General features: G+C 39.8%; 1 protein-coding gene across 7 annotated transcripts in view; it reads left to right on the plus strand.

The window, feature by feature from the left end:
• mdn1 (midasin AAA ATPase 1) overlaps window positions 1-25,897 on the plus strand; it is a 437,529-nt gene that overhangs the window by 62,968 nt on the left and 348,664 nt on the right. For 5 of the 7 annotated variants that reach the window (XM_077510806.1, XM_077510808.1, XM_077510809.1 and 2 more), the window contains exons 13-18: window positions 10,108-10,220; window positions 11,790-11,941; window positions 13,013-13,073; window positions 16,210-16,421; window positions 16,507-16,610; window positions 22,757-22,901. In XM_077510806.1, the coding sequence (XP_077366932.1) occupies window positions 10,108-10,220; window positions 11,790-11,941; window positions 13,013-13,073; window positions 16,210-16,421; window positions 16,507-16,610; window positions 22,757-22,901 (787 nt within the window). The remainder of the gene's footprint in view (window positions 1-10,107; window positions 10,221-11,789; window positions 11,942-13,012; window positions 13,074-16,209; window positions 16,422-16,506; window positions 16,611-22,756; window positions 22,902-25,897) is intronic. The other 2 variants (XM_077510807.1, XM_077510810.1) reach the window with 1 other exon arrangement.

Raw genomic sequence — 25,897 nt, forward strand, 5'->3', positions numbered from 1 at the left:
GCAATTTCTGAAGAAATTGTGTGGGATGCTGAAAGCCGAATGCTAATAGCTGAATGCTAAGCTGACTGCTAATAGCAGAATGCTAATGAAGGAAATAAAAAGAAATTCTGTGAAAATTGCATCGTAATTAACTATTAATTACTACTAGTAGTAGTAGTAGTAGTAGATTTACTAGTAACTAGGCTAAGCAATATCTGAAGAAATTGCGTGGGATGCTGAAAGCCGAATGCTAATAGCTGAATGCTACGCTGACTGCTAATAGCAGAATGCTAATGAAGGAAATAAGAAGAAATTCCGTGAAAATTACACCGTAATTAACTATTAATTACTTAAAGTAGTAGTAGTAGTACTAGTAGTAGTAGTAGTAGTAGTAGTAGTAGTAGCAGTAGCAGTAGTAGAAACAGTATTACTAGTAGTAGTATTACTCGTAATTATTTAGTAACTTGTAGTCTACAAGTTACTCAATAATTACTCGTAATTATTGAGTAACTTGTAGACTACATTACATTACATTGGTTGTAAATTACATATGAGAAATTAAGAATGAATTATAAATGAAAAGACAGAAGTTTAAATTCAACCTGTCTGACACTGGTATCGAACCCTCGCCTCCTGTTTACTATTCAATGATCTACTTTTGTCTGTAACATGGCCTTGATTGCTAATACTCTGCTGCCACCTGCTGGCCGATTTTGAAACATGGAACCTAATAACTTCCAATGGTTGAAGCCAGCACTTTCTGTCAAGCTGCTTGTCAAAGCTTTCTCTCTGCTCTTGTGTAACAAAAAACAAACAAACATGTACACGTGTTTGGGAGTGAAATTCAAAGTATTCAACGTTTTTGGGTTTGAATGTGAATTGCTCATTTAAAACTTTAAAAACTCATAAATGGTCAAACAAAAACACTATTGTGAAGATATTTTGTGTCAAATTATTACAAAGCGCAACTATAAAGAATTATACAATGACTACTGTATGAAATCAAAGTGCTAAAACGTTTCTCAACGAGGGATCGAACCATGATCTCCCACGGGACAATCCATTGCTTTAACCATTCAGCTATCATGGACATGTAGATGTAATGTAATTTAGAGTTGTCTTGCTGAACCAGCGAATGTGTCAGGGAAATTATGAATGAATTATAAATGAAAAGACAGAAATTTAAATTCAACCAGTTGCACCATCCGAGGTTTGAACCAAGCGTTTAACCCCGTGAGCTAACCTTACCTGTGAGCAGCAGAGCGAATTGGCGTATTTGTAATTTAAAGTGTCACCTGATGAAAGCCATCAGCGCTAATTTGGGACACATGTGTTTGATCATGCCAGTATAACGCATTTCCTAGTGTGATAGTCAGTTGGTATACTTAATGTCCGTTTACATAATTGTCACGGGACACATGTGCAATGTACAGTCGGCGGTGGGCTTTGAACCTGTGACCTCCTGCTTACTGTACATGCACTCTCCCAACTGCGCCACTGAGCAGTATCAGAAAGCCAGTCAAGATGGTCTGTTGTATGTATGGAAGTGGGCGTGGAAAATGGGACTTAGAAAAAAGTAGATCTTTAACATTAAATTATGCGAGTACTGTAAGTAATATGAAGTCAAACGATAAATACCCCGAAAGGCGTGAATTTTGTCAGCAAGTTGAAATTTGAACGGTGTAAATCGGAAGTATAATGTAGGAGTAGTTTGATTGCAAAAAGTGTTGAGAATAAAATGCTATAATAATAAGTATAACTAGACTAAGCAATTTCTGAAGAAATTGCGTGGGATGCTGAAAGCCGAATGCTAATAGCTGAATGCTAAGCTGACTGCTAATTGCAGAATGCTAATGAAGGAACTTGTTGTATTATGACTAAACTGAGAAAAAGAAAAAAAAAGTTGCTCCATCCAAGGTTTGAACCAGCGAACCATTCGTAGGGCTGTCTTTACTATTCACCTGGCTCCAGCACTTAACTCCGTGAGCCACCGGACCTGTGAGTAACAGAGCGAATTGGCGTATTTGTAATTTAAAGTGTCACCTGATGAAAGCCATCAGCGCTAATTTGGGACACATGTGTTTGATCATGTCAGTATAACGCAATTCCTAGTATGATAGTCAGTTGGTATACTTAATATCCGTTTATGTAATTGCCACGGACATATGTGCAATGTACAGTCGGCGGTGGGCTTTGAACCTGCGACCTCCTGCTTACTGTACATGCACTCTCCCAACTGCGCCACTGAGAAATATCAGAAAGCCAGTCAAGATGGTCTGTTGTATGTATGGAAGTGGGCGTGGAAAATGGGACTTAGAAAAAATTCAGTGTCAGTCCCATTAAAACTGAATGGGGAAAAGTAGATCTTTAACATTAAATTATGCGAGTACTGTAAGTAATATGAAGTCAAATGATAAATACCCCGAAAGGCGTGAATTTTGTCAGCAAGTTGAAATTTGAACGGTGTAAATCGGAAGTATAATGTAGGTGTAGTTTGATTGCAAAAAGTGTTGAGAATAAAATGCTATAATAATAACTAGACTAAGCAATTTCTGAAGAAATTGCGTGGGATGCTGAAAGCCGAATGCTAATAGCTGAATGCTAAGCTGACTGCTAATAGCAGAATGCTAATGAAGGAAATAAGAAGAAATTCCGTGAAAATTACATCGTAATTAACTATTAATTACTAGTAATAGCCGTAGTAGTAGTACTAGTAGTAGTATTAGCAGCAGTAGAAACAGTATTACTAGTAGTAGTATTACTCGGAATTATTTAGTAACTTGTAGACTACATTACATTGCATTGGTTGTAAATTACATATGAGAAATTATGAATGAATAAAAATGAAAAGACAGAACTTTAAAGCCGCAGTGTGTAGCTCACGACCGCCATCTATCGGTCAAACAAGATAATGCAATGATTTTAAGCACACGAACTACGGCGTCCCAGAAAGACCCTACTTCAACAGCCTACCACCAATTTCACCGGAACAGAACGCAAACAACTTCTGGTATTCCCTCGAGTGATGACGTAAGTGAATTGCATTTGTTAGACATACTGTACAGATCCCTAATATTTGTGATTTAGTCATTTAATTTCAGAATTAATATTTTTGTCGGCATTGTTAGGAAATACTGTACGTCAGCTAATGATAATGGCTATCTAGGCCTATGTTCATATTTGTTAATGCAACTAAACCATGCAACAGAGTCACACAGTTATGTTATATGTTTTATAGACATGTGGACCATCTCAAAGAGGGCGAGGAGGGGGCGAGGGAGACGACGAGGAAGAGAACGCGGTGTCTCGTAACGTACAATTATGTCATCATGGAAAAATAATTCCATTCGAGCATGCATGTGAATGGCTCATAACATACCTTTGCTTGGAATATGTGGTATTTAATTACATCGTTTGCTGATATGTTGAGTATATAGTACAAAAATAATGGTGTTAACTGAACTACACATCTGCAACTCACTCGTAATTCCCCCCGTGTCTTGTTGCTACTAACCACTCAGAAAAGTGCTGCTTACAAAAACATTTGAAACCCTTTACTCAGATATCGATTTGTCACCATATTGAACAATTTTACCTAATAAGTATCACTAAGCAACTTAATTAGTTTTGATTGAAGATACAACAGCTTCCTTGTACTTCGATGTGCAGGAATTTACATGGCTTTCACAAATAGTCTTGCTCATGTAATAATGTACTTCATTGGCTCAGTGACTTTCAGTTCATTGTTTGGTACCTCATCTGACATACAATTGTTACCTTCTTGCAGAGACTCGTACAGGAAATGACCATGGAGGAACATGAAGATATCCAAGTCCAGCTGATAGACTGACACCAAGAAATACTTTTTGACACATTGCTGACACATCAGCACCACCATGATTTCCTGTACCTGGATCCCAGACTGCAGCACCTTGGTGACTTGTGGCAAATAAGTGACACTTTCCCAGATCCTCGAGGACAATACAATGGTTTTTTACCTGGCATATAATTAGTCCATGTCTGACACTTGTTGTTGTAGTTTGTATAACTTGTATATTGTTGTTGTGTGTTAATTTGTACATTTTGAATAACTAAAAAATACTATTTCCTTTGGCGTCAACATGCAGTGTTCATTCGACACCTAACCTAACACTATTTTACATGACCAGAAATGTAAAACATCAAAAGCCTGGAGAATTATTATAAATGCTTGCAATGACAAGGCATTCTTCATTGGCCAATGAATGTAAGGTACAGCACATGAAAATGAATAAATAAAATAAAGTAAAATAAAAGTCTACATGAAATCAACATATTAACTAAAAAAAAAAAAAAAAAATGCTGTTAGAATATAATGAGCTACATGAATTGCAGTTGTTCCAGAAATTTACCAATACGCTGTGCATTTCAAAATATGGAAAATAGACATACAGGTTTGGGCCAAAAGTAGTGTTACAGAGCAGGTATGTGTTGTACACAGCTAAAATATCTGATTAACTCAATACCATGATGTTTTTTTGTGTGTGTGTGGGGGTGTGTGTGTGTGTGTGTGTGTGTGTGTGTGTGTGGGTGTGTGCTGACATTGTCCCCCATTAACATTGCAACATTCCTCAAACTCTCCCGAACACATAGTATGATCTGTAACACTACTTTTCGCCTACTCTATGATGTTATTGGGGCAAAATTAAGGAAGGCTTGTCCATTGATTGTGTGAACAGACTGCAGTAAAAATGAAGTCACTTCAATGTTTGCTGGTTTTATTAAGTTTTACATGCTCCTTGACTGCACAAGTACATGTTATGGAGTGAGGGGATGTTCCCACCAACGATGATATCATATTCTTCAAAGCCTTGCTGAGGAAAGTGAGAGAGGAGTCACTCCATGGCTTCAGACACCTGGTCAGCAGGTCCTCTGTAAAACAAGTGGTGCTTGTACATGTGACAATTCCGTATTGCTTCACAAAAAAAGTTAATGTAGTGTGTAATACCGTCCATATGTAAATGACATACCAAGACGTCGGCTGACTTCAGTTTGTTGCAGCTCAGATATGGTAGGTGGAGATACTGGTGGTACAACACCGAAGCCTTCTGGGGTCCTCCATTCAAGTGTCCTCATTCGGGGCTTTCCAATTTGGCTGCTGACTCTCCCCTTGATAATTTTTTTTCTTGCAGGTCGGTGATGTATTTAAACGGTGCATGAATGCTTGTACACATCAGAATATGGTTCTGGAACCCCTCAAGTTTGGCTGTTGATCTAGTGTGACACAAACAAAAACAAAATTATAAAATAAAATAATTGATGATACTACTATATGTCACCAACTTTCCAACAAAGCCCCCAAAATAGAGGTAAGATCTTTAGTTTTTGGGCCCAAAACATTGTATTAGCTAGATAAAAGTAACTTGACTTCATAGAATATGCAATGGCTGCTTGCTTGTCGAGTTTCCGTGGAAAACGTAGCAGCGTGTAAATTCTTGTGCACCCAATTACACAATGGACCAGTACACACTTGAGTGAGAGAGTTCAGACTCGAGCAGTGCTTACGGTACAGCCAGCATTTAAGTCCAGAAAGTTATTCCCTGCCGAAAATTAATTTCGAGAACACTATTTTCACCAACCACAACGAAAATAATAATTTTCAACTCCTCCACTAATACAGTATGCTTTAGATTCTCCATTGAAGTTATGGGCAAATATACCTCCGAAATCACAGTTACATTACATTACACAATAACTTGCGCATTTACTCTAAATATAACGTGCCAGCGGGAATCTTTTTTTTTTTTTTCAAAGCAAGTAGCTACATAACGAAATCGTTCAAGTGGTGCGGAGTTGCTAATCAACAGCTACAGTGATCGTAAAACAAAGGTACGAACATCGTATTAAAACTCATTCACTGCCAGTCATTATAGAAAATTTTTACATTTCCAATACTCACGTGATATTACATTCAATAATTATATATAAACCAAATCTACCAAATAACAGAATAGACTCCCTACTTTTTGTCCCGTCCCGTTCTTTTATAATTGACAGCAGAAAAATGTAGGTTTGCCAAAATACAGCCATTTCTCCCATGGACTCTGAAACTGTGTTTATTTCCTATAAAATGGGGCAATGATGTCATCTACCGGTGGTTGGGCATCAGTAAAGTTGTTTCCAAGTTTGATATTTACAGTGGAGCATGCTCAGATTCGCCCCCATTTAGCACCGCTCTAAAAAATACAATTGACAAGTATACTTGTCAAAGGCAGTGAATGAGTTAATTAGTACGGTGTATACTTTTTCTCTCGCTCTCAAAACGTAAACACAAATGTACTCTTACTTACCGGTCAAGTAGAAAGCAGTCGAAGGCACCGGCACGTCCCAAACCTAGTCTGTTCCTCATTTCTCTCCATCTGGCAAATGCGGCTACAATATAAACTCTTGTTTTGTCGCGCTGAAATAAAATAAATTTCCAAAGCAATTGTGATGCTTGATAATGCTCTCTTCGGGGACCGGAAACTCTTCTTCTTCGTGTACATGCGGTCGCCATACAAACCGGAAGTGCGTCTGCAAAGGCGTTCCAAAAACGCGTTAAGAAATGGAGCGCTGAAATTTGTCGTTGACGGCACCCGTAGCAGAAAGATGGCGCCAAAACATGGCGGACACGAGCAGGTGAGGCGCGGTCATGTAAAATAATTAGTGATTTATATACTTACCGTTATATTTAAAAAAAGTATGTTTATGCGATATAACATATCTTTTTACTTACTACTAACACAAACATTAGTTTTTTTTTAAATGAATGACTTTTTATTTCAACACTAGATGCCACTGTATAATACTGAGTGTACCTTTAAATTCAACCAGTCTGACACTGGTATCGAACCCTCGCCTCCTGTTTACTATTCAATGATCTACTTTTGAGAAAAAAAAAGAAAAAAAAGTTGCTCCATCCGAGGTTTGCACCAGCGAACCATTCATCGGGCTGTCTTTGCTATTCACCTGGCGCAAGCGCTTAAGCCAGTGAGCAGCAGAGCGAATTGGCGTATTTGTAATTTAAAGTGTCACCTGACGCTGAAAGTCAGCGCTGATTTGGGACACGTGTTTGATCATGCCAGTATAACGCATTTCCTAATGTAATAGTCAGTTGGTATACTTAATGTCCGTTTACATAATTGTCACGGGACACGTGCAATGTACAGTCGGCGGTGGGCTTTGAACCTGTGACCTCCTGCTTACTGTACATGCACTCTCCCAACTGCGCCACTGAGCAGTATCAGAAAGCAAGTCAATATGGTCTGTTGTATGTATGGAAGTGGGCGTGGAAAATGGGACTTATAAAAAATTCAGTGTCAGTTCCATTAAAACTGAATGGGGAAAAGTAGATCTTTAACATTAAATTATGCGAGTACTGTAAGTAATATGGAGTCAAACGATAAATACCCCGAAAGGCGTGAATTTTGTTAGCAAGTTGAAGTTTGAACGGTGTAAATCGGAAGTATAATGTAGGAGTAGTTTGATTGCAAAAAGTGTTGAGAATAAAATGCTATAATAACTAGACTAAGCAATTTCTGAAGAAATTGCGTGGGATGCTGAAAGCCGAATGCTAATAGCTGAATGCTAAGCTGACTGCTAATAGCAGAATGCTATTGTTATCATTGAAGTGTGAAATGTAATTGAGAGATGTCTTGCTGAACCAGAATGCATTAAATAAAACGTATGTTAAATTAATAAAGAAAGATACATTGGCTGTAAATTACATATGAGAAATTATGAATGAATTATAAATGAAAAGACTGAAGTTTAAATTCAACCAGTCTGAGATTGAATTTGAACCCTCACCTCCTGTTTACTGTTCAATGAGCTACTGCACTGCCAATATATCCACTGACCCACAGAAGACTTGGTGGCATAACTGAAGTGTTGTGAAATGGAAGCAGCGAATGTGTCTGAACATGCAATAAAATGTATGTTAAATAAAGAAAGATAAATTGGTTGTAAATTACAAATGAGAAATTATGGTTGAATTATAAATGAAAAGAAGAAAGTTTTAGTTTTAACTAAAAAAAAAAAAAGAAGCATGTCCATGTCCAAAAGTTGCTCCATCCGAGGTTTGAACCAGCGAACCATTCGTAGGGCTGTCTTTGCTATGCAAGCGCTTAAGCCAGTGAGCCACCCGACCTGTGAGCAGCAGAGCGAATTGGCGTATTTGTAGTTCAAAGTGTCACCTGACGCTGAAAGTCATCAGCGCTGATTTGGGACACATGTGTTTGATCATGTCAGTATAACGCATTTCCTGGTGTGATAGTCAGTTGGTATACTTAATATCTGTTTATGTAATTGCCACAGACATATGTGCAATGTACAGTCGGCGGTGGGCTTTGAACCTGCGACCTCCTGCTTACTGTACATGCACTCTCCCAACTGCGCCACGAAGCAATATCTGAAAGCAAGTCAAGATGGTCTGTTGTATGTATGGAAGTGGGCGTGGAAAATGGGACTTAGAAAAAATTCAGTGTCAGTCCCATTAAAACTGAATGGGGAAAAGTAGATTTTTAACATTAAATTATGCGAGTACTGTAAGTAATATGAAGTCAAAAGATAAATAGCCCGAAAGGCGTGAATTTTGTCAGCAAGTTGAAATTTGAACGGTGTAAATCGGAAGTATAATGTAGGAGTAGTTTGATTGCAAAAAGTGTTGAGAATAAAATGCTATAATAATAAGTTTAAGTATAATAATAATAATAAAGGTTAGAAACAACATATGTGGGATGCTTTCAGCATCCCACAATAAGTATAACTAGACTAAGCAATTTCTGAAGAAATTGCGTGGGATGCTGAAAGCCGAATGCTAATAGCTGAATGCTAAGCTGACTGCTAATAGCAGAATGCTAATGAAGGAACTTGTTGTATTATGACTAAACTGAGAAAAAAAAAAAAAAAGTTGCTCCATCCGAGGTTTGAACCAGCGAACCATTCGTAGGGCTGTCTTTGCTATTCACCTGGCTCCAGCACTTAACTCCGTGAGCCACCGGACCTGTGAGTAACAGAGCGAATTGACGTATTTGTAATTTAAAGTGTCACCTGACGCTGAAAGCCATCAGCGTTAATTTGGGACACGTGTTTGATCATGTCAGTATAACGCAATTCCTGGTATGATAGTCAGTTGGTATACTTAATATCCGTTTATGTAATTGCCACGGACATATGTGCAATGTACAGTCGGCGGTGGGCTTTGAACCTGCGACCTACTGCTTACTGTACATGCACTCTCCCAACTGCGCCACTGAGAAATATCAGAAAGCCAGTCAAGATGGTATGTTGTATGTATGGAAGTAGGCGTGGAAAATGGGACTTAGAAAAAATTCAGTGTCAGTCCCATTAAAACTGAATGGGGAAAAGTTGATCTTTAACATTAAATTATGCGAGTATTGTAAGTAATATGAAGTCAAACGATAAATACCCCGAAAGGCGTGAATTTTGTCAGCAAGTTGAAATTTGAACGGTGTAAATCGGAAGTATTATTTAGGAGTAGTTTGATTGCAAAAAGTGTTGAGAATAAAATGCTATAATAAGTATAATAATAAAGGTTAGAAACAACATATGTGGGATGCTTTCAGCATCCCACAATTATTTAGTAACTTGTAGTTAAATAACAAACGCAAACCCATTTCACTTAATTAGCTCACTTTAGTATCGGCAACTTGCGTGAAGTCGAGCTGCATCAGGCTACTGCTTTGCTATGCTAGCAGGAAACAGGAAGTGACCTAATCGAGCTAATTGAGCTCTCGAAGCATGTCAATTTTACCCTTTTTATTTTACCTGCAACTAATTATTATAAACAATATAGTCCGACAAATTAAATCATTATTCACATTCTTGGTTGAATCTGGCAAAAGGAGCTTGTTTTGTAAAATGGCCTTGGCTGATTGCTCATACTCTGCTGCCACCTGCTGGCCGTTTTCAAAACATGAAACCTAATACTGTAACTACTATTGTTTGAAGCCACCACTTTCTGTCAAGCTGCATGTCAAAGCTTTCTCTATGCTCTTGTGTAAAAAACAGAAAAAATAAATAAGTTAAATATTAGAATGTATTAGTTAATGGAAACACTTTTTTTTTTTTTTTTCATCATCTTCCTAGGTGCAGCACTTCTGCCAGATGTATCAGCCTGCCATCTCATTGACTGATGATGAGGCCTTGGTGGGTAGAGTGACTCTAGGTCGAAAGCAGACTGAAACAGTGCAGCTGAGTATGTAAGTGGGACAATTAACTCACCAACCCCTTTGACCACCTCTGTCCATGCATATGCTATAAGGAATCAATATACAATTCACGACTCATCTCAGATGCTAATTACTGCAACCAGTTCAGGGTGTACCACGCCTACTGTCCGAAGCCGGCTGGGATAACCTCCAGCAACCCTTGTGAGGAGTAAGCGGTACAGAAAACGGATGGATAGTTTTGTACTGATTTTATTACTGTAATGATTTTATGTTTTGGACTTTTTAAAAAAAAAAATTTTTTTAATTTATTTTTATTTTTTTTAAAGCTTTTTGTACTGATTTTATTATTGTCTTCAATATTTCTTTGTTGGACTTTCTCTGACGCGTCTTTGAGTACCTTGAAAAGCGCTATACAAAATAAATGTATTATTATTTGTAGTAGTAGTATTATTAGTACTAGACTAAGCAATTTCTGAAGAAATTGCGTGGGATGCTGAAAGCCGAATGCTAATAGCTGAATGCTAAGCTGACTGCTAATAGCAGAATGCTATTGTTATCATTGAAGTGTGAAATGTAATTGAGAGATGTCTTGCTGAACCAGAATGCATTAAATAAAACGTATGTTAAATGAATAAAGAAAGATACATTGGCTGTAAATTACATTTGAGAAATTCTGAATGAATTATAAATGAAAAGACAGAAGTTTGAATTCAACCAGTCTGAGACTGGTATCGAACCCTCACCTCCTGTTTACTGTTCAATGAGCTACTGCACTGCCAATCTATCCATTGACCCACAGAAGACTTGGTGGCATCATTGAAGTGTTGTGAAATGGAAGCAGCGAATGTGTCATTGAACGAATGCATTCAAAAAAATGTATGTTAAATGAATAAAGAAAGATAAATTGGTTGTAAATTACAAATGAGAAGTTATGGATGAATTATAAATGAAAAGACGAAAGTTTTAGCTTTAACTAAAAAAAAAAAAGATGTATGTCTTACAGTGTATCTATATTGAAAAGTGACATATAATGCTGAATAATGGGGGCCACGTGTTCAATCACTTCAATGAAATTATAGAATGCATTATGCAATATGGATTAATTTTGAAGAAATAGTTTGTCAAATTTGAACGGTGTAAATCGGAAGTATAATGTAGGAGTTGTTTGCAAAAAGTGTTGAGAATAAAATGCTATAATAATAATAATAATCATAAAGGTTAGAAACAACTTTCAGCATCCCACAATTATTATAAAATTCATTGCAAAAAGCCTCACATGAACACAAATTTGAAATGAAGGATCTTTTCTTTTTGGAAAAAAAAGTTTCATTTAGTTTTAGCACAAAACCGTCAATGTTCTGCTGGAAAACAAAACAAAAAATGGAAAAGCCTGTAAAAGCGGAACTGTAGTAGACTAAGCTTTTAAAACGTTGAGGGAATTATAGACAGGTTGTAACACATTCAACAATGTATTTTGAGCCCAATCATTTGTTGAAATCGCCTACTTAAAAGTACATTGTTATATTTCTTTTAATGTGAATAATTGTAATCTTTTTTTTTTATTTTTTTTTTTTTTTATTATAAATTGTTTTTTATCAGCAGTGATCACCAGTCTTTTGCTGCCACTCGGCCAGCTGCTGTTCTACTGGAGCGACTGGCCATTTGTATTGCTAAACAGGAGCCTGTTCTGTTAGTGGGAGAAACTGGGACTGGAAAAACAACCACTGTACAACATCTGGCCAGAATTACAGGTAATGAACTGGATTCACAAATAGGCACAAGACCAGTGGAATATCCTGACTTCTATAACATACAGTATTTTTAACCCATATATCTAGGGATGTAACGATAAGGGCTATATCGTGATATTGTGATATTAAAACTTACACAATATCGTCGTCGTCATGTTCACAATATTTAAAAGGAACACGTGTTTAAAAAAAAAAGTCAGGTTGATTTCCATTTTTGCAGTTCTAGCACCCTCTAGTGACTAGTTTATTAGTGCAATTTAATTTTCGTTAGGGATGTTTGGGCCTTCTATGTTTAAAATCTATGCTAATTGTTAGATGAAGGGCAACCTAATTTGCTAGTGAAGCGATCAATGTGTGCTTGCATTAGCAAGTAAGTGCCTCAATATTCTTATTAGAGATTGTAGGTGGTTTATATGCATTGCTGTTATGTACAAAAGCAATATTCTGATCTTATTTAAATATCAATATAATATATACTTATATCATACATTAAACAATTTCATTATGAGAGCTTCTTTGATTAAAAAAATAAACCCATGCAAGAGTTGCGTGTTTATTTTATATTATCGTATAATTGTATTTAAAAAACAAAAAACAATATTATCTGTGGGCAAAGATGTCATTTAGAGCTCAAGTTTCCCCAAATTCAAGAACAAAATCCAGTCCATGCTTTTGAAGTTGCTCACTTGTGCACCTTCATATAGGGGGCTTGTTCATGGCTTCTTGACCTTTATTTGGAGAAGTGCTGAAACCTTTTCTGTTCTCTATACGTAAAGTGACAGTTCGGCTGTGAATGTCATTTTTTGTTTTGTTTTGAAACTAATGTAATCAAACATCTAACTTCACTGAATGCTAATCCAGTCATTGTGTGCCATAAGTCGATCTTGAGAGCGAATTGATTTGAGTATGAAAACACCAAAATACTTTGCAGTTTGCACCCATTCGTTGAACCTTTGAGATTGGTGGAGAGCTCATGTTCTACCTTGCTGGTTACCTGGAGAACCTGGCACTTGCCATCGCTCACCACCATTTTTATACCGGGATTGTATTTGTAATTTATGTTTCTTCCAGGGCACAAGTTGATGGTTGTAAACATGAACCAACAGAGTGATACTGCTGACCTACTTGGCGGGTAAGTTACACTAATTAGCATAGAAGTTGCTATTTTCCACCAAAAGTATGGTACCAAACCTAATTTAACTAATCATTGTCCTACTACTTTTTGTCATTCGTGCCTGTTGGGTTCCAAAACAAAACTTAAAGGGATAATCTCTATTTCATCCTCACCTCCAGTGTGTGCAATCAGCACTGACTTACCCTTGACAGTGTCCTGTGGGATGAGTTCTGGTCCGTTGTTGGATGAGAAGAAAATAGCCAGCCAACTCGCTGGATGATTTTCTTCTCGTCCAACACCGGACCAGAACTCGTCTCACAGAACACTGCCAAGGGTAAGTCAGCCGCCCTGGGGCCAGAGGGAGCCGCCCTTCCCGCCCCACATGCAGAGACCGCCCCACTTCAGAAAAAAACGCGTGCAGCCAAACGGGAGTGCCGCAAAGCTGAATGAAGGTGGAAAAAGGACAGATTGCAGGTCTCCTATCAGATCCTGAAAGATAATTGGCGCTGTTACCAGAATAAAGTGAAAGAGGCAAAGAAATAATACCTCGCGAATATCATTCAGGCAAACCATCAGAATCCACATGTACTATTTAAAACTATTGATTTAGTACTTAAACCTCCTCATCCTACATGCACTAACTCTTCCCCTGAAATGTGCAATAACTTTCTTCAATTCTTTATTGATAAGATTGATAAAGCGAGAGCACTCACCACCACCAACATCACTTCTGACCCTTCCATTCAAGTCCATGGCTCGGTGGTGCTAAACTCATTTGAAGTCATTTCTCTGAGATCTCTAGAAGATGTTGTCCACCAGATTAAGCTATCTGGCTCCCCATGTGATTCTGTTCCCCCTCATTTCTTTAAAGAGGTTCTTCCGACTATCGGCAATTCAGTTCTGGCTATCATCAACAGTAGCTTGTCTTCTGGCGTAGTCCCCAAACAATTTAAACATGCTGTGGTGCAACCTCTCCTGAAGAAACCTGGTCTAGACCAATGTGTGCTGTCAAATTTTAGGCCCATTTCCAAACTGCCTTTTAGCTCTAAAATTCTGGAGAAAGTGGTACACGTGCAACTAAGCACCTTCTTGGAGGAAAATAACATCTTCGAGGTTTTCCAGTCAGGCTTTAAGAGGATGCATAGCACAGAGTCAGCCCTGTTACGAGTTTTTAATGACATCCTCCTGGCAAATGACACTGGAGACTATGTATGTCTCATACTGTTAGACCTGACTGCAGCGTTTGATACCGTGGACCACAGTATTCTGTTGGCTCGTTTACAGCACCTGGTGGGCATTGGCGGCAGTGCTCTTGGGTGGTTTCGATCCTACTTGGCCGACAGAACATTCTGTGTTCGCCTTGGGTGCTCCGAGTCCCGCACCGCCCCACTGTCATATGGTGTTCCGCAAGGATCTGTATTAGGCCCCATTCTATTCTCGTATCTACTGCCCTTGGGCTCCATCCTTAGAAAACATGGAATTTCTTTTCATTGCTATGCAGATGACAGTCAGATCTATGTCCCGCTTAGTAAAAAGGACGCTTTCTCATTGAGGCCTCTTTTGTCCTGTCTGGAAGAAATCAAAGCCTGGATGGCTTTAAATCTCTTGAACTTCAATGAGAATAAAACAGAAGTTATGGTCTTTGGTCCCAGCGGCTCTTCTCATCCTGCCGACTTGGGTCCTCTTGCACAGTATTTGAAGCCAACAGCCTCAAACCTGGGTGTCAAGATGGACAGTGACTTTAAACTGGACCAGCAAATTGCTGCTGTTGTCAAATCCAGCTTTTTTCATCTTAGACAGCTGGCTGATAAAAAATCTATCTCAGCAGCACTTAGAAATGGTAATCCATGCTTTTGTTACATATCGGCTGGATTATTGTAATGCACTTTATTTTGGGATCAGCCAGTCCTCCCTGCAGTGTCTCCAGCTTGTCCAAAATGCTGCTGCTCGTCTCCTTACTGGTGCCCGGAAGAGGGAACACATAACCCCTATCCTGGCCTCTCTTCACTGGCTGCCCGTGAAATTTAGAATCCATTTTAAGATTCTTCTATTTGTTTTCAAATCTCTCAATGGTCTTGCCCCACCTTATCTCGCTGAGCTCTTGCACCCCTACACACCTGCCCGGTGCCTCAGATCAGCAGACCAGACTCAATTGGAGGTACCGAGGGCTAAGCGGAGGCTTAGAGGAGATCGAGCCTTTGCTGTTGCCGGTCCCTCCCTTTGGAACGACGTACCACTAAATATTAGCCAGTCCCCCTCGTTATCCTCTTTTAAAAGACGTCTTAAAACACCATCTGTATTCTTTGGCTTTTGGCGCAACATGAGACTTGTTCTTGGTGTTTTGTGGTGTGTATGAGTTTGATGTTTAGTCTACTTATTTATGTATTTATTCATCTCTTTATTCACTACTTCTTATTTGTTCACTGATGTATAATGTACTTCTAAAAAACAAAAACAAAAAAAACCCTGTATTCACACTTCAAAATGTTTGCTTTGTTCTTGTTTACTGCAAAACTGATGTTTATGTACATCACTTTGTATACAGCAGCGCCTGTTCTTAAAGCGCTTTATAAATAAAGTTGAGTTGAGTACTGATCGCACACACTGGAGGTGAGGATGAAATAGATTCTTGTCAAAAAATCTAAACTAGCCCTTTCAGAGTTAAACACACAATATTCATCTGAATGATCGTTTTCCAACAAGAATGGAATGGGAAGAACATTCCGTTTTGTTGTTGTTTGTATACCAACCTTCACATGACCTCCTTGAAATTACCATGACCATGTGCCCAGAGCAAAGAATAGAAAGTGCTAGCTTCCCTTTGTCTGTGATGCGTTCATTGCCTTGTCCTGTCACTGCCAGACAATTCTTGTCGCTAGTGTGGTGAGTTGAACTGAACTCTTCTATTTCATTCATCAATTCCAACTTTTTTTTTTATTTTACTTTTTAACCAAAGACATATCAAAGTACGTATAATGAACAACTTGGTTTCATTACAATTGTATGCACGGCCTCAAAGCGGTGGACAACATTTTCTTTACGAACAGTTTTAACATAAATGACACATATTTTTTAAAACTGCTAACTTGCCCTTTTAACTTATGAGTGACAAATGGTCATACAAATGAAGTCTTTGTTGTCTTGTCTAATTTAGGTACAAGCCAGTAGATCACAGGCAGATCTTACTCCCCCTGCGGGAGGCCTTTGAGGACTTATTTTCCCAGACTTACTCCAGGAAACAAAACCTAGCATTTCTCGGCCATGTGCAGAAATGCTTCAGGGAGAAACGTTGGCACGACCTACTCAAACTCATGGGCCATGTCTGCAAATCTTTCCTCACTAAAGAGTTGAAAGGAAACTCAAATGGTAAAAAGCGGTAGAGTAAACAATTCTAATTATTGTTGTGCCATTTATCTGACTTTTTTTTTCTCCCCCTGCTATGCATGTACAGCTGCCTTACTGCAGGAGAAGTGGGACTTGATGGCAATAAAACTAAGTCAGACTCAGCAGCAGATTCGAGCCTGTGAGACAGCCATGGTCTTTGCTTTTGTGGAGGTAAAGTACTTAAGATCAATCCATCCATTCTCTGTTGCACATATCCTTTTCAGTGTTTCAGGTGGGTGGAGGTAATGGAGCCTAGACAGATTAAACACATAACCAGAACATAGTTGCATAATTTAAGCCACACTTGGAATATATTCTCAATTTAGAGATCCTATTAACCCAACATACAGAGCCCACATAAGTGTAATTGAAACACTCGTACTCTGTAGAGAAAAGCCTTGAAATATAAACCTTTTTTTTTTTTTTTTTTTAATTCATTATTTGTAACTTTTCAGACTTGACAGATGGGTACAATACACTCATGCAAGAATATGCATATCATCATTCATCTCTCTAGAAAAACAAACAAATCCCATCTAAAAATAAAGCAACAACAATTACCCAATAAAAAAAAATAAAAAATAAAAAAATAAAAAATAAAATACTAAACAATATGACCAAAACAGCATCAAGAACATCAGGGAGTGACCATGCATATTTTCCAGATTATCCTAATTTAGAATTAAAGTGGGATTTTTTATTTTAATGTACTGTAACCATTTTTCCCAACATTTCTCAAACCAACCATGGTTCTGATTCACAATTGATGTTAATCTTTCCATTTTGTAAATATTTGTTACTATATCCCACCATGTTGAGATATCAGGAATATCCGGTGATAACCATTTTTTTGTTATAGTTTTTTTGCTTGCAATCAGTAAAGTTCCTAGTAAATATTTATCTTTTCTACTCCAATCCTGAAATAGACATCCAAAATACACAGTCTTCACTTCAAATGGAAAGACACTAACAAAAATGTCTTGTAGTGCATCATGAATATCCTTCCAGTAGAGTCTAATGAGTGGACAGTCCCATAGTATATGAAAATGATTTGCTCGTTGAGCTCCACACCTTCTCCAACACGTAGAAGGGGATCCAGCGTAGTGTGTAGTCTGACATGGTGTGATAAAGTACCTTATTAAAGTTTTCCATCCAAATTCTTTCCATTTGTAGGAGTTGGTTGATTTCCACATAAGCTTCCATGTTGTAGTCCATTCCTCTTCTGATATGCTTATTCCCGCATCCTTCTCCCACTTTGTTCTCACATGTTTAGCTAAATGTGTATTATGACTTGTTAGCCATCTGTACCAGAAGGAAATAAGCTTAGTATTTGTCTTTCCATTGTAAGAGTTTCTAAATAGTTGCAATAAATCCTTGTTCATCTCAGTAATCACAGTGACATTCTTGTCTATATAGTGGCGTAATTGCAAATATCGATAAAAATCCTGCCTTTCCAAAGAATATCTATGTGCAATTGTCTCAAAGCTGACCACTTTCCCATCCTGAATCAATTTACTCAAAGTTGTTATCCCTTTATGAGTCCAGGTTTTGAAACGGGTATCCATTTTGTTTGGTAAAAAATCAGAGTCATAGGCAAACCATTTTAACATTACAATATCTTTTTTCAAATTATACTCCTTAACTATGCCTTTCCAAATGGTAAGAGTGCATTGCACCCATGGATTTTCTACCCTATCAATGTAGTATTGAATGTTTGCATCAGCCAGAGTTGCCTGTATCGGGAGAGGAAGGATTTTCTCTTCAATATTTTTCCACTGTGAATCATAGGATGCATCACACCAGTTCATCAACACCTTCATCTGTGCCGCCCTATAGTAATTCTTCAAAGATGGGAGGCCCCATCCTCCCTTCTCTTTTGCTAATTGCAAAGTCTTAAAAGACACCCTCGATTTTTTCCCCTGCCATACATATCTTGATATCATTTTGTCCCATTCGTTAAATTGGTTTTGATCAATCTGTACTGGCAAAGTCTGAAAAAGATAAAGTAGTCTTGGTAAGACAACCATTTTGATTGATTCAATCCGTGAATATAATGATAAATAGGGAATTAAATTCCACCGTTTCAAATCTTCATTTATCGTTCTACTCAGTGGAATATAATTATATTCATAAAGTTTTTTCTGATCTTTCGGGATTATGATGCCCAAATATTTCAAGGAATCAGCTTGCCACCTTATAGGATATTTAGAAGTTATCTCCACTGGTGGGTTATAATTGTATGAAAGTGTTTGAGTTTTATTTATATTTATCTTATATCCAGATAGCCAGCCATACTGTTCAAATTGCTGCATAACTTTGGGAAGGGAGATAGTAGGCTGTCCCAAATAAATCAAGATGTCATCTGCATAGCAGGCCAACTTGTGTTCCCTGCCACCGACTGTTACACCCTTAATATGCATGTTTTGTCTTATAGATTGGGCTAAAGGTTCTAGATACAATGCAAATAAAAGTGGTGAGCATGGGCAACCCTGCCGTGTGCCTCTTTCCAGCTCAAAACTGTTTGACAAGTAACCATTAATTTTTATTCTTGCAGTTGGGCCAGTGTATAATGCCTCAATAAGTTGAATGATTGAGTCATTAAACCCAAATTTGTACAATGTTATATAAAGAAAGTTCCATCTGACAGAATCAAAAGCTTTTTCAGCGTCAACACTTATAAGTAATGCTTCCATTGAGTTCTTCTGTAAATGATTCGTAACATGAAGAGTTCTGCGTATATTATCGTGTGTCTGCCGGTTTCTTATAAAGCCCGTTTGGTCATTATTTATCAGCTGGGGTAAAAATTCCTCCATCCGCCTAGTTATTATAGTGGTGAATAACCTATAGTCTGTGTTGAGAATTGAAATTGGTCTATATGAGCTGCACTCAATTTTGTCTTTGCCTTCCTTTGGTATTGCTGTAATAATTGCCTCTTTCCAACTTGGTGGTATTCGTGCCTTCTTCATAACCCAGTTAAATGTTGAAAGTAGTATAGGGCATAGCTCTGTTTTCAATTCCTTATACCACTGAGCTGTATAGCCGTCTGAACCTGGTGATGTGTTCGACTTTAACCGACCAATGGCCTTCTCAAGTTCAACTTCTGATATATCTGCTGTCAGTTTTCTATTTTGCTCTTCAGTCAGAGTTGGGAGATTCAGTGAGTGTAGCAATCCATCAATTTCTTTGTCATTACCTCCCTGGACTTTTGAGTACAATGATTTATAAAATGATTCAAACGCTTTATGAATATCTTGTAATTTATTTTTTATATGTTGTGTCCTGGGGTCTTTAATTTTTGTTACTGTATTTTCAGAAATCTTTTTTTTCAATTTCCATGCTAGTATTTTCTGCGATTTAGATCCACTTTCGTAATAGTTTTGTTTAAGGAACATTAATTTTTTCTGTATATTTTGGGTTGTCAAGCTATTTATTTCATTCCTGGTCTGCTTAATTTCTTCAAAAATGCTCGGTGTTAGTGACTGTTTATGTTCCTTTTCCAATTCTTTTAATTTATTCTGTAATTCTTCCAATGTTCTATTTCTTATCTTTTTTTTATATGAAGTTATTGCTATAATTTTACCACGTACTACCGCCTTGAGTGCATCCCAAAGCATCGGAGGTGAGACCTCACCATTGTCGTTAATTTCAAGGAAGTCTTGTATTTCTTTTTTAATTTGTTCCTTGAAAATGGTATCTTTAAGCATACTTGAATCTAGTTTCCATGTAGTCATTTTGGGGCACAAATTAAAATCTACTGTTAAATACAAAGGTGCATGATCGCTAACATCTATTGTACCCATGTCACATGACTGAATTCTGTCCATGTTGTTTGAAAAGGTTATGAAATAATCTATCCTTGTGTAAACAGAATGTGGTATTGAGTAATATGTATAGTCCCTCCTCGATGGGTGACAATCCCTCCATATGTCAACTAAGCCCACTTCTTCGAAAAGTGCACATACTTTTTTGTGTAAACCACTGTTGTCTGGAGCCTTCCCATTAGAACTATCAAGATCTGGTCGCATACGGATGTTCAGGTCTCCACCACATATCAAACAACCATTAGTTTCAGTGACAATAGTGGTTATAATTTTCTGATACAAACTTAAATCGCTACCTGGGGGTACATAAACATTCATAAACGTAACTAAATTGCCATCTATACTGCCTCTAAGTAATATAAATCTTCCCTCTTTGTCTTTCATTTCAAATGTTTTTTCAAAATTTAACTTATTTGAAATGAGAATTGCAACCCCTCGTCTCCGGCCCGACTTGTATGAAGAATAGAACACACTTGTGAATCCCATCCTCTTTAATTTTTCATGCTCACTGTCAGTCAAATGGGTCTCTTGCAAAAACACCACTTGTGCTTGTTCTTTTTTCACCTTGGTTAAGATTCTAAATCTCTTCACCGGATTTGTCAGCCCCTTCACATTGAAAGAAAGAAATTTTACTGAACCATTAACCATAGTTTTTGAGTCAAATAATCAACATGGGTCAATATGCAAACAATTGGTCTACTCCCTGAGATGCAAAAAAAATAAAACAGAATAACAAAAACGCCACAATGTATCAACAAAAAATAGATCAAACAAAAGAAAAAGAACAACAACTGTTGATCCAAGGCAGGGGTCTCTTCTAAATGACCCTGAAGTAAGATAGTGAAAACTGACAATAGGGGAAAGGCCTCTTCTCTCGGGAGAAAAAGGGCCCCCATGAAAGCTCTGTATGTCACAAGACATTTGTCTCTCCAATTTTGATCCTCATTTAGTAGAAAAAGAGATGGAAGGAGTATTTACCCACATCCTAGCTTTGAACTTCCTTGTTTCCTCAATCTTCAACGGTGGGAGATGTCTGCCTCCTGTAGACCTGAAGTTTTTCCCGGATGGCTTTATCACGTTTGTCTCCGGCATCACGTCTCTTTCGCCCTCCTGTTGCCGTCCACGCAGACCGTGCAAGTTGCTCCGTCAGGGTCTCCCTCTTCGTTACCTTGGTAACCTGCAGTCCTCTGGCGATCATGTCAGTGGTTGCCTCCTCCGCCGACTGGTATAGCTTGGTTCCATTTTCATAGAACACCCTGAATTTGTAAGGGTACGGGGTCTGAAATCTGATGTTGTGCCGCTTCAAAACCCCTTTCGCTTCTGCATACTCCTTACGTCTCTGTAGAATGGTCGGAGGATAGTCGTGATCAAAATATAATCTCCTCTCTTCCCAGAGGACTGTTTTTTTAGTCCACGCCTTCCGGAGAACTTCTTCTTTTGTAATGTAGCGCGCAAAAGCTACAATTATAGAGCGCGGCTTTTCCTCTCCTTTCTCCATTGGCCTGGGTCGAGGGCCCAGCGCCCTGTGTGCTCTTTCGATGCCGAGATTCATACTCGGAGAAATGTCCAGGCTGCTCCGAAGTAATTTCTCCACATAATCCACCATCGTTGATCCACTCTCTGCCCCTTCGCGGACATTGTACAGCCTCAAATTCACTCTTCGAGCTCTACTTTCTTGGTCCACTAGTTTATTTTCTTGTGCGGTCATGACTGTTAGCATCTTGGCTAAAACTTGCTCCACATTTTGGACTCGATCTTCCACGTTGTCAATTCGAGTTTCAGCTTCGACAATCCGCTGGTTTACAGCGACCAACTCCGCTTTGAAGTCCTGGAAATCTTTACGGAAATCCCGTAGTTCCTCCAAAACAGTCATAATCGGTGTAGTAGCTGGAAGGGTTGGGGCCTTGTTAGCATTTGCACCGGCGTCGCCGCTAGCATCTGGGGCAGACACGCTTTCTTCGCCCTGCCTTTCTTCATTAACAGGTTTCGAACGTCCATCTCTTTTCCCCATATTCTCCCCGTGTACCTCGCGTTTAGTTTTATAATGTGATTAACAATATACAGCTTTTACGGGTTGATTGAGTTAGATTCACCGGAGAGCTATCTGTCTAAGCGGCCATACCGTTCGATGACGTCACCGGAACCATAAACCTTTTTTTTTTTATTAATTCTCATTACAATCACCATCACAGACACATTCAAACAAATAAGCTTATTCATGGGTGCTTCAGGCGGCACGGTGGTGGATAAATGGTTAGCACGTCCGCCTCCCAGTACTGAGGACGCAAGACCAAGTCCAGGCTTCGGCCTTCCTGGGTGGAGTTTGCATGTTCTCCCCGTCGGGTACTCCAGTCCGTCCGTCCGTCCGTCCGTCCATCCATCCATCCATCCATCCATCCATAGCCACTATAGACAATAAATTGTAATGAAACATAAAATTTTCATCAAAATGTATTTTTGGTTGGAGCAGTTTCAAACTGCTTTTGTTTTATATAGGGAACATTAGCCAAGGCAGTGAAGAAGGGCGACTGGATCTTACTAGATGAGATAAATCTAGCAGCACCAGAGACCCTCGAGTGTTTGAGTGGACTACTGGAGAGCAGTGCTGGATCCCTAGTTCTGATGGATCGTGGAGATTTAGGTAAGTTTGTTTTTTGAAATGATACTTCGCATGGTAATTAGGGATATAACGATAGCCAAACATCACGACACAATATCACGATATGAAGGGCACGAAGCGATAATTATCACGATATTATGGGGGGGTTGGCGATATTTAAAAAAGGTCATATTGTAAAACAAAAAGAGCTCATACTAAAAAAAGCACAATATTGAGTTTGTACATAACAGCAATGCATCTAAACCCCCTACAATCTCTAATAATATTGAGGCACTTAGTTGCTAATGCAAGCACACATCGATCGCTTCACAAGCAAATTCGGTTCCCCTTCATCTGACAATTAGCATAGATTTTAAACATAGAAGGCCAAAACATCCCGAATGAAAATTAAATTGCAATAGATTATCCACTAGAGGGTGCTAGAACTGCACAAATGGAAATCAACCTGACTTTTTTTTTTTTTAACAGATATGTTCCTTTTACATATTTTTTAAATATACGACGACGATATTGTGGCAGTTTTAATATCACGATATCACGATATTGCCGTTATCGTTACATCCCTAATGGTAATTCTGCATGTTGTTCTTGTTGTTCTTCTTCTGCTTATAATTCTCATTCTTAGTCATAATCTTTTTATTTTTATGGTGACTAACACTTATTAAAGTGGACCTAACGTGAGTTTTGCAGCGACAACCATCCACCCTCTGGATGTCCTAATATTTAGGGAAGGGTACCGAAGACGGCACTTTTATTAGTATGGACCGATTTGGGTCGGTACCTCAGAGCACCGATTCACGTAAAATTAAATGGTGCCGTGTTTTGGTTCTGAAGCACGTCTTTCTAAGTTACGACCGTGCAGGAGAAGAACAGTTGACCATTTTCCATTGCACACTTGAATGCAACACTTACGTACACCAGCAAACTGAGGTCACCCACTCGCGCACGATTTTACACGCTAAGAATAAATTTCGGGGTTTCCAAACTAGGTATAGACCGATTATCGGCCAGGCCGATTATCGGTGCCAATATCTGGCATTTTGACAAATATTGGCATCGCCCATTTTTTGAATCTGAAGGCCGATAAAGCTGGTAATCTCACTGAGCAGTGAGTATTTGTGAACATATAGCGACTTGGGGTTTTTCATCAGGAATTGTAATTTGTTGACAGTCAGTTTTGACTTGTTGTAAACACATTTGGAACATCTTCAGATCATTTTTCACTGCGAAGATCTTTTGAAACGTTTTATACACCCTAACAAAAACCCCAAATGAGCTACATTCGCATGCATTTGTCACTCAGTGAGATGAAGGGAACTTTTCATCTATGGTCGGTTTATATTTCCACTTTACAAAAAAATAGGAACTCATCCATCCATCCATCCATCTTCTTCCGCTTATCCGGGGTCGGGTCGCGGGGGCAGCAGCTTCAGGAGGGAAACCCAGACTTCCCTCTCCCCAGCCACTTCAACCAGCTCCTCCGGCGGGATCCCGAGGCGTTCCCAGGCCAGCCGAGAGACATAGTCTCTCCAGCGTGTCCTGGGTCGTCCCCGGGGCCTCCCGCCAGTGGGACATGCCCGGAACACCTCCCCAGGGAGGCGTCCAGGAGGCATCCGAACCAGATGCCCGAGCCACCTCAGCTGGCTCCTCTCAACGCGGAGGAGCAGCGGCTCGACTCTGAGTCCCTCCCGGATGACCGAGCTTCTCACCCTATCTCTAAGGGAGAGCCCGGACACCCTGCGGAGGAAGCTCATTTCGGCCGCTTGTATCCGGGATCTCGTTCTTTCGGTCACGACCCACAGCTCGTGACCATAGGTGAGGGTTGGAACGTAGATCGACCGGTAAATCGAGAGCTTTGCCTTTTGGCTCAGCTCTTTCTTCACCACGACGGACCGATACAGAGTCCGCATCACTGCAAACGCTGCACCGATCCGCCTGTCGATCTCCCGCTCCATCCCACCCTCACTCGTGAACAAGACCCCAAGATACTTGAACTCCTCCACTTGGGGCAGGATCTCATCCCCGACCTGAAGACGACACTCCACCCTTTTCCGACTGAGGACCATGGTCTCGGATTTGGAGGTGCTGATCCTCATCCCAGCCGCTTCACACTCGGCTGCGAACCGCTCCAGTGAGAGCTGAAGGCCCCGGCCTGATGAAGCCAACAGCACCACATCATCTGCAAAGAGCAGAGATGCAATGTTGAGGCCACCAAACCGGAACCCCTCCACGCCTCGGCTGCGCCTAGAAATTCTGTCCATAAAAGTTATGAACAGAATCGGTGACAAAGGGCAACCTTGGCGGAGTCCAACCCTCACCGGAAACGAATCCGACTTACTGCCGGCAATGCGGACCAAACTCTGGCAACGGTCGTACAGGGACCGAACAGCCCGTATCAAGGGGCCCGGCACCCCGTACTCCCGAAGCACCCCCCACAGAACTCCCCGAGGGACACGGTCGAACGCCTTCTCCAAATCCACAAAACACATGTGGACTGGTTGAGCGCACTCCCACGCACCCTCGAGGATCCTGCGGAGGGTGTAGAGCTGGTCCACTGTTCCACGGCCAGGACGAAAACCACACTGCTCCTCCTGAATCCGAGATTCGACCTCCCGACGGACCCTCCTCTCCAGCACCCCTGAATAGACCTTACCAGGGAGGCTGAGGAGTGTGATCCCTCTGTAGTTGGAACACACCCTCCGGTCCCCCTTCTTAAAAAGGGGGACCACCACCCCGGTCTGCCAATCCAGAGGCACTGTCCCCGATGTCCACGCGATGTTGTAGAGGCGTGTCAACCACGACAGCCCCACAACATCCAGAGTCTTTAGGAACTCCGGGCGGATCTCATCCACCCCCGGGGCCCTGCCACCGAGGAGCTTTCCAACCACCTCAGTGACTTCGACCCCAGAGATCGGAGAGCCCACCCCAGAGTCCCCAGACTCTGCTTCCTCAAAAGGAGACGTGTTGGTGGAATTGAGGAGGTCTTCGAAGTATTCCCCCCACCGCTTCACGACGTC

This window comes from Festucalex cinctus, chromosome 21, assembly GCF_051991245.1.
Source record: "Festucalex cinctus isolate MCC-2025b chromosome 21, RoL_Fcin_1.0, whole genome shotgun sequence".
Taxonomy (NCBI): Eukaryota; Metazoa; Chordata; class Actinopteri; order Syngnathiformes; family Syngnathidae; genus Festucalex; species Festucalex cinctus.